General features: G+C 35.1%; 1 protein-coding gene across 2 annotated transcripts in view; it reads right to left on the bottom strand.

Annotated features, from left to right (window-relative positions):
* Nucleotides 1-242: 242 nt before the first annotated feature.
* The window catches only part of ITGAV (integrin subunit alpha V), a 108854-nt gene continuing 98779 nt past the window's right edge, over nucleotides 243-10317 (bottom strand). For both annotated transcript variants that reach the window (XM_070359325.1, XM_070359315.1), the window contains exons 27-30: nucleotides 5585-5698; nucleotides 5377-5484; nucleotides 4540-4662; nucleotides 243-4265 (exon numbers count right to left, since the gene is read on the bottom strand). In XM_070359325.1, the coding sequence (XP_070215426.1) occupies nucleotides 4170-4265; nucleotides 4540-4662; nucleotides 5377-5484; nucleotides 5585-5698 (441 nt within the window). In that variant the 3' untranslated portion in view covers nucleotides 243-4169. The remainder of the gene's footprint in view (nucleotides 4266-4539; nucleotides 4663-5376; nucleotides 5485-5584; nucleotides 5699-10317) is intronic.

The raw sequence follows: 10317 nt of genomic DNA, 5'->3' as shown, positions 1-10317 counted from the left end.
ACAGAGCACTGAGTAGAGTTCTCTAAGCTATACAGTAAGTTCTCATTAGTGATCTATTTTATACACAGTGTCAATAGTGTATGTATGTCAACCTCCACCTCCCAACTAACACTGCTAAGAATTGGGACTTTTAAAGAGATGTGCCACCTCTTTGAGGTCATCCTTTTAGTGCATTGTTGCTGGCTCCTGTGATTAAAAAAAAAGCAACATCACAGAAGGAAAATAGAACATCCACGCACAAAAGTGGCACCACATGCTCAAGTTTATTGAACAGACACAAGTTACACATTGGAAACTAATAAGAAGAACACTGTACCAGTTTTCACTAACTCAAATCAAGTTAGCAAATCATAAATTTTAGAACACACTCATTTTATGCCTCACCCAATGTGGGTGATCACAAGAGAGCTAAAGAAAGAAAATAAGTTTCTATGTTACCTAGGTAGGAAATTAATTGATATACACAACTTCCAAGTAACTTTAAGATACTGTAAAGTGTTTCAAAACTAGCAGGGAACAGTTCACATCCAGCCTGAAATAAAGTGTAGAATGAATAAAGGGTAGAATGACCTTTTAGGGGCAAATAACTTCATTCATATATCCATCTCAGAATCCTTCCTTCCTGCTTACAAAAATACTAATAAATTCTTTTAGATTAGGTTTACTAAATTAGACTTTGAAATATCTAGGTTTGGTTACATTGTTATATTGCACTTGAGAAGAACAACAGCAAAAAAAAATCAAAGATTCAGTACCTCTGCCAAAAAATTCATTATGTATGAGAAATTACAATGAAATACAAGCATACATGCATGCTACATGATACGTTCATTGGCCAAACTAGCCTACCAACAAGTTAAAAGAAATACTCTCTACAACACTGAGCACTACATCATTTCATTCTCTATTTTTGATCTTATATTCAATTTTCAAATTTTGTATTTTTCTTATTAATCAAGCTATCGCATATATAAGCTATCCAAGAGCACTAACACAGTGATACTGAGATAAGCAACAGTTGTACACAAATATTCCAAGAATGGCTTATTCTTTGCAAGCTCAACACTACATTCTGTAACACAGGGACATCTATCAATTTACAGACTGTATGCCTTATAAAAAACCTGCTGATCTTATTATACACTATACTTTTGCCACATACATCTCTCTTAGGGTTATGATTCACTATCAGAAACCTTTCACATCCTCTTAAAGAAGTCAGTAGAGCCTCTAACACTTGAATTTTCTCTTTATATAAAGTATTAATGAGAATTTACTATGAATAATTAGTTTCAAAACATGTAGAATTGTGGCACTAATATTTTGATTAACTGTTTTACAACTCAGTATTAAGAACTTAATCAGAATTATAATAATCACTAATTACAACAGAAAGGTAAAGGGAAGAAAAGGAAAGAGCATCCCTCACACAAATGTTTCGCAAAATATTAAGTCTGAAATAAATGCCTACATAAGAAATCAACAACATAATCAATTTCTTACCAATATCATATATTTTATGATATTCCCAACTCCAACGATATGTGATTTCTTAAACTGAACCAGATTATAAGAATTTTACAGTCAAAACAGCTTTCAGTTCTCAATAAATCACAAATACAGCAGTGATTATTTTTTGACATTTTAACCAAACATTTACATTACTTTAATCCCAACATTTTGCCAAATATTTTCTTCAAAGACTAGGTTTTTAGTCTTCAAAGTCTAGACTACCATATTTTTGTAGAGATAAAATTTTTTTAAAAAGAAAATAGTATTGCTTTAAATTACAGTTCATAAGAGCAATTTAAAACATGTTAATTTTCATGACAAGACCCTTCAGTCTCCTCTAGTCTAATGCTCTCCCAACTGAGCTATCTTGGCTCCTCCTTCAATCGCTCATAAAAAATTATATCTTGAGAGAAAAGGCCATGAAAGGAACAGATTGTGCAAAAGCAAATAGTAACATTTAACTTTTTGAAAGAGTGACTTTCTATCCAACAGATATTTCCAGGAATGACCGCTAATAGATGGGAAAACAGGTGAGGTAAATGCTGTTCTAGACCAACTTAGCAACTGTCTTGGGGCAGGCCCTATGATAAAAAAAATTTTTATTTAAAAAACTTTAAATTTATTGGTAACAAAAGTACTTATTGTGTATGACTACCTACGATCTTTTAAGCTACTAGTAAAATCTATATTATAACACCGATTTTGAAAATCACTAAAGCTAAATATAGGGTCTTGTCAATGTTCTAACTTGTTTGTACAACTCACCTACATATGCCTCTATTTTATGAATGTATTCTAGTTTAGCCACTTGTGTAGGGAGTTATAACACAAGCCATGGCAAGAAAATTTCAATTATTTTTAAAACATGGAGAAATATTCAATTATCTAAGGGAAATATTTATCATCACCTAATGAAGGCAGTAGTTAAAAAGCTATTGAACTCTCAATTTGTAATGCACAATATGATGTAATTACACAAAAATAGGTATAATTAACAGTTATCCCCAGGCCTGGAGGAACTGTGAATAATTCACATAATCTTCTAGTAAGATTCATCACCCTACAGACTTAAAAAACTACAACTTGCCACCTGTACAGCTTTTATTTAAAAATCCTAGAAAAGTAGTTCATATTAATAAAACTAAGAAAATTTTAAAAGGTTTCCAATAACTTGAATTGCCTATAAAATAACCTCTAAGAAGTTATTATGATAGCTGAGACTGGTTTTACATGTTATACCTGGTTTCAACTGAGGTAATATCCATGTGAGTAGCATCATGCTATTGCTAGAAGTAAACCAGTGAGCTACCTTAGCATTTCTTGTGGGATTCAGAGGTTGAGTGCACGTTCTTATAAACTGTAAAGTTTTCTCAATGATCTTGACACATTCTCAATAACAGTTTTGAAAATATAAGGAAAAATACATATATAGGAGGAAAATAAATTAATCCCAACTTAAAAACTCTTGCTCTAATCTAAGAACAAACTATTCAATAAGCAACTCTGTCAAAGAACTACATAGCCTTTTAATTTAAATGCTTTTTTTTTTTTCCTGGTATTGTCTACAGCCAGACTAATGCAATAGAATATACTTTGGAAACAATTTCCAATTCCATCTAACTTCAAGCATCATGATGTTTAGCAGAAATTAAACAATTACGCAAAAGAGGCAATTTTGATTATAAAACTAATTTTTAGTATAAGCTGACTTAAAGGATTTGAAATATAACTTGTGTGTGTATTAGTCGCTCAGTCAAGTCCAACTCTTTGCGACACCATGGACTGTAGCCTGCCAGGCTCCTCTATCCATGGAATTTTCCAGGCAAGAGAACTCCAATACCGGAGTGGGTTGCCATGCCCTCCTCCAGGGAATCTTCCTGACGCGGGGATGAAACCCGCATCTCCTGCATTGCAGGTAGATTCTTTACTGCTGAGCTACCAGGAAAAACTAATTTTTTAGTATAAGTTGACTTAAAGGATTTGAAATAGAATTTAAACTTATACAAAATAAAATGTAATCAAATGGACTGTGGATAAAAATATAAATACAAGTTTAATAGCATGTACTCAATTTTCACATTAAAACAAAAATCTGTACCTTTGCAGTTACAAGAAAGAGTTTTGATGGGATCATGTGTTTTTCTTTTTTAAAAAGTCCTACCATATAGGTAATATTAAAATCCAAGTTTATACAGCTATGAAGTTAGCTTGAAAACTCAAGTGTAGTGTAACGTGTATTAACATCATATATCTGCACAAAAGATGTGGATCCTAAGGTCCAAATTTGGATTGCTTTAAAACAACAAAAAAGACAAACAAAATCCAACATACAAAATCAGAAACAGTAATTGTAGGAGGTACTATTTTAGATAAAGTGGTAACTCAGGCACTATCTTATGTACACTGAAGAAGACCTATCACTTGAAATGTTATTATTTAAATACCTAAAAACACAAGTCAGTAGGGGTATTAAATGTATGTATGAACTTAATCATAATGAAAAGGATGACAAATATTGCTCTCACTTTGTGGTTAACACCAATGGGCACCATCAGCAGTACGGTCTTGGAATTTTATTCCTCAGGAAGGAAATTAAAATCTAAACTGAAGTTGGAACTTCTAATGGATCAGGATGTAGCGTAACTTAAAAATTACAGTTAAGTTTCTGAGTTTCCTTCACCATTTTCATGAGGCTGAAGCTGTTCCCTTTCTTGTTCTTCTTGAGGTGGCCGTACACGCTTAAAAAAGCCCATCTGTCAGTTAAAAAAAAAAAGAAGAAATAACATCACTGCTACATCAATGAAGAATACAGAAAGTATTCTGAGTGGCCATAATATGGCCAAGAAAATTTAACATGGTACTTAGTTCAACTTTTCTTCCTTCAAACAATAAGGAGTGCTCATCATAACTCATTATTAAATGTCCAACTCCTCTGTCCCTCCCTTTTTTCTCTCCCTTTTTTCTTCTCTCCCTTCTTCTTTTCTTCTGCTTCCCCTCCCTCCCTCTCTTCCTAAGTCCATCACTTACCCTGTACATTACAAAGACTAAAACAGCCAGTAACAACAATCCTGCTAGAACAGCTAAAATGATCACCCACACAGGTACAGGCATGGGTGCCGGCTGAATGCCCCAGGTGACATTTGTGGTGACCTGTTGAGGAGAAAAAGTTCTTGAGTCTTAAAAATAGTTCACTGAGGTATTCAACAAATATCTGAATATATACTGCATTTTAAGTTAATGTTACTGACATTATTTTCTAGTATAAGTACATTTCTTATACATATGAGTACATATGTATAAGTACATTTCTTATACGTATGAGTACCTATGTATAAGTACATTTCTTATACATAAGTACATTTTCTAGTATAAGTACATTTCTAGTATAAGTACATTTCTAGTATAAGTACATAGTATCATTACACATCTGGCATCAATAGCATATACACACATGAAACTCTCAACTTCAGGTTAACTTCTGACTGTCTCTGAAATGATTTTTTAAATAATCTGACCACCCACTTTATGATGCATTGGTTTCATTTTAATCCTCAAATTAAAGATCTATAAAATGCCCTCACTTACTGCAGTTAATTTCCAACTTTCTAACTTTGTGGAGAGAGATTCCCCAAATTTTCCCACATGAAATTCAGTATATGCTAAGTATATTACACACAATAAGATGCTAAAGTCTACCTTTAATAATTCTGGGATGGGGGAGTAAAATAGTATTAAACTAAGTTATAATCCATTCAAATAACTCAATTACTTTACGAAAATAGCTAACTGCTAATACTTAAAATAAAAACAACTACAGTATTTAACTGAATGCACTTATTTCATTTCCCAAAATCAATGACTTACCAATGTGGAGTTGAAGATGTCCTCAATTGGAAGGTTTTTATAAGGAAACTCTATGACATTAAATGAAGCAGATGACTTCAAAGAATATGAATGATTCTGGTTTTCCTTCTATATGGGAATAACAATAAGATGATTTTCTAGATGTCAGGCCTTTTTATTTCTTTGAAAAAGTGGATAAATTTGCTGAATGCCGCCTTTCCCCACTTACATTCATAAAGGTCTCGGTCCACAGGAGAGACCTCACATACAGGATTGCACTCTTTCCTCTGTCTAGTCGCCCCACCTGGCAGACAATCTTCAAGCATTCAGCAATTCCACAACCCTGCCAAAAAAATTACTTACTTAAAAGAAAAGATCATTCCATCATCTCTTCAACATATAAAAGTTAGACATTTGTCTTGTTTTATATGAAAGCTAAAGAGATCTAGATTCTTTTGCCTTACAGCAATAACGTTCAAAATGAGCAGGCTAACAGCTGAACCTATGAATGTTTCTTGTTATGAAGGGATTGGTTTTACTGTGATTTGTTATGGAAGGATAAACTTTATAATATTAAAATATTTACTTTTATAGCTAGAATTTAACATTCTAAAGAACCCAGAGCATGGTTATTTTAGTAAGACATGAAAATCAGATCACAATATGCCTGTGGAAAAGAAAGAGAAATGGGGTGAATCTTTAGTAGTTATTCCATGTCACATCTGTAGAAATCAAGTGGCATGCTGATGGTCTTTGCCACATTTGACGTTTTTAACGGTAACTTGAAGGCAGACAGAAGTAACAAATATTCACCACCTTTCATATGCTGGTCAACCTGCATTAGACATAAACTGTAATGTCATATGCATACACCTCACAACAGTGCTATCCAGTAACTGACCCCTCCGGTTGATGATAGAATTAGAAGCAAACTCCTCTGACCTGATAAAAGGTATCTATGAAAAGCACACAGCTAATACCATACTTACTGGTGAAAGAATGGATGCTTTTCCCATAAGATTAGGAACTGTATGACAATGTCCATTCATGATACTTCTACTCTACACTGTTCAGAAGGTTCTCACCAGTGCAATTAAGCAAGGAAAAAAAATTTAAAAAAAGGTATCCAGATCAGAAAGAAAAAAGTAAAACTATCTCTATTCAGATGATAGAATACTTACAGAAAACTTTAAAGAACCCAAAATAAAACTACTAAAGCTAATAAACAAGAATAGAAAAGGTACAGAACACAAGATCAGTATACAAATGTGAATTATTTTTATATAAACTGTCAATGAAAAATAAAATGAAAAAAAAATTTAAATTCTATTTTAAACAGAATTCAAAAAGAATAAAATATGTAGAAGTTACTTAACCAAGGAAGTGTAAGATTTGTACACGGAAAACTACAAAATATTTTTGAAATAAAGAAGACTTAAATAAAGAAGATAGCTCATATTCAAGGACTGAAAGACTTAACATCAAAATAGCAATACTCTCAAAGTGACAGAGGTAATAAAACTGCTATCAAAATTTCACCAAGTGTTTTTATAGAAATGGACAAGCTGGTCCTAAAATTCACATGGAATTGCCAGGAACCCCAACTAGCCAGGGCTTCCCTTGTAGCTCAGTCGGTAAAGAATCTGCCTACAAGGCAGGAGACCTGGGTTCGATTCCTGGGGCTGGGAAGAGTCCCGAAGAAGGAAGAAATGGCAACCCACTCCAGTATTCTTGCCTGGAGAATCCCATGGACAGAGAAGCGAGGCAGGCTACAGTCCATGGGGTCACAAGAGTCGGACATGAGTTAGCGACTAAACCACCACCACCACCAACCAGCCAAAACGCTCTTAAAAAAGAAGAAATACTGTGCAGGGGGTGCTCACACCCCTCAACTTCAAAACTTACTGCAGAAAAACAATAATCAAAAAATTTTGATACTGACATTAGGATACATGTGTAGATCAATGGGACAAAATTAAGAGTCAAGAAATAAACCCATATATTCACAGTCAATTCATTTTCAACAAGGGAGTCAAGACCATTTAAAGGGAAGAGCTAGGTCTTTCCAACAAATGATGTTGCAAGAACTGGAAAACCACATGCAGAAGAATGAATCTGGGCTTCTATTTCACACCATATACAAAAATTAATTCTGTATGGATCAGAGATATAAAAGTAAGAGCTAAGATTATAGAACTCAGAAAACCAGAAAATTTAGGTGTAAATCTCCAGGACTCTGGGGTAGAAAATGGTTTTTAAAATATGACAGTAAAAATATAAGCAACACACAAAAAAAGTATACTTGAGAAATTTGGACTTCTTCAAATTTAAAAGCTTTTTTGCATCAAAGGCTACTATCAAGAAAGTAAAAAGACAATTTACAGAATGAGAGAAAACATCTGCAGGGTAGCATCTAGAACACTTCACAACTCAACAAGAAAAAGCAAACAACCCCATTTAAATATGGGTAAGCGGTTTGCATAGAGATTCCTCAAAAGAAGATACAGAAATGAAAAAATGCTCAGCACCATTAGGAAATCCAAATAAAACTACAATGAGGTACTACTTCACTCCAATAAGGAGGACTACAAAATAAATTTCTTTGAAGGCAATAGCAAGTGAAGGCAAGAATGTGGAGAAATTGGGACCCTCTTATACTGCTGGTTGGGAATGTAAAATGGTACAACCACTTTGGAAAACAGTTTTGCAGTTCTTCAAAAGTTAAATCAAGTTTGGCTGTATGACCATATGACACAGCAACTGGACCCCTAGATTTATTCTCAAAAAAATTAAAATATATGTTCACACAAACGTTTACAGTGGCACTATTCAAAATAGCAAAAACCGGAAACAACACAAACACTCATCAACTGATGAATGCATAAACAAAATGTGGTATTATCCACAGAATGGAATATTATCCAGCCACAAAACGACTGAAGTACTAATGCATGCTTCACGATGAACCTCAAAAACACTATGCTAAGTCAAAGAAGCCAAACACAAGAGGCCACATTTTATATGATTTCGTTGATAGGATATGTTCAAAACAGATGAATCCTCAGAGCGAGCAAGCAGATAGTGGTCTCCAGAGACGGGTGGTAGGCAAGAAGGCAGTTGGCTGCTTAGTGCATAGTGTTTCTTTTTGAAGTGATGAAAACGTTTTAGAGTTAGATAATGTACAGTGTTGTGAATACACTAGAGATTACTAAATCATGTATTTTAAAATGGGTAAAATGGCAAATTTTATCTAAGTTTTATCTCAAATATTTAAAAAATGTGATTCTGTACGAGGCCAGAAAGAACAGGATCAAAAGTGGGATGAAGGTAGAAGGTAACTTCGAATTCACATGGGTTGGTCAGGCAAGTCCAATCTGCCACTTAAGAACAGCAGGATATGGGGGAGTAAGCCACAGAGAGAGTTGGGCGAAGAGCATTTTAGGAGGAGAGCAATTTTCAAAATTAGGAGGTAGAAACAGGCTTGGGGCTGTCTGTTCAATGAAAAGCAAGGTGACCAAAATGGGAAGAGCAGAGTAAGGAGAGGAAATGCAGGCAGCAAGGCAGAAGGACCCAGATCCTGTTTGCCTTGAAGGCTTTTTAGGCTCTGGTTTTCTCCTGAGTTAGATGGGAAGACACAGTAGTAGTGTTCATTGCTCAGTCATACCTAACTCTTTGCAATCCCACAGACTGTAGCCCACCAGGCTCCTCTGTCCATGGCATTCTCCAGGCAAGAATACTGGAGTGGGCTGCCATTCCCTTCTCCAGGGGATCTTCCCGACCCAGGGATCGAATCTGGGTCTCCTGCATTGCAGGTAGATTTTTTTACTGTCTGAGCTATAGGGAAGTCCTTGGGAGTGACATGACTTGACCAATTTTTAAAAAGAGTCACTATGGCTCCTATGTGGCAAATACACTGTCATGGGGATAAGGGCAGAAACATGGAGTCTAACGGGAGGTTTGGCAATAACAGTTCAAGTGCAAGAGGAAGGTGGCCTGGGTTAGATTGTGGCAGTGATACAGATGGCAACAAGGGGTCACTTTCTGTGTGTTGTGAAAGTAGATAATGACAGAATTTGCTGATATGTCAGATATGAAGTTTGAGAGAAAAAAAAAGAGTCAAGCACAACACCCATGTTTTGGACAGAGATACGAGCTGGTATTTACTAAAACGTGCGACATCACAAAAAGATTAGCGTTGGGAAAACTCAAGGGTATATTCTCAGCATTAAGTGTAAGATTCCTATTTAAGAAGAGTTCCAGTAGATAGCTGGATAATAAGAGTCTGGAGTTCAATGCAGAGGATTGGGTTGGAAATATAAATCAAAGTCATCTACACAGAAACAGTACTTAATAGCCCTGAGAATGATTAAGGTCATCTCACATGGAACTGTGGGATATAACCTCTACAGTGACAGAAATCATCAGTGTGGATATACCTGCACTTCTCTAAGTGGTAGCCACTAGCCACACGTGGCCAATGAATACCTGAAATGCGGCTGCTATTTACAAAACTGGACCACATAGATCTAATGAATGACTGGAAGTGGATCAGCAAGAAATCTGAGCCCTGAAAATCCTCTCGGGAGCTTAAAAGCCTAGATATGGAGAGTAAACAGTCGAGAGTTGTGGTAGGAAGACAACCAAGAGAGTAGTGCTCTAGAAGTAAGACAGGAATGTTTCATTACGGAGGAAGTGCTTAATGTGCCCAAAATCACTGAGCAGTTAAACTGAAAGAGAGCTAAGAAGAACCATGGAATTAGGAGATATGAAGGTAACTGGTGATTGCAAGTGAACAGAAACACTATACCAGGTGCTCTGCTAGCTGTGGTTTGCAGCTGTTAAATTTTAACATCTTTTAACACATTAAATTTTAAGGACTGGAGTGACAAACCTCTCTATAATATTGTAGTCATTAGGCTGACTCAACAAAAGATGATCATAATGTTAATTATTCTCACATTT

Source organism: Bos mutus, chromosome 2, assembly GCF_027580195.1.
Source record: "Bos mutus isolate GX-2022 chromosome 2, NWIPB_WYAK_1.1, whole genome shotgun sequence".
In the NCBI taxonomy this organism is placed as follows: Eukaryota; Metazoa; Chordata; class Mammalia; order Artiodactyla; family Bovidae; genus Bos; species Bos mutus.
Note: the sequence above shows the minus strand (reverse complement) of the source record. Positions and strands in the feature narration are given on the sequence as shown.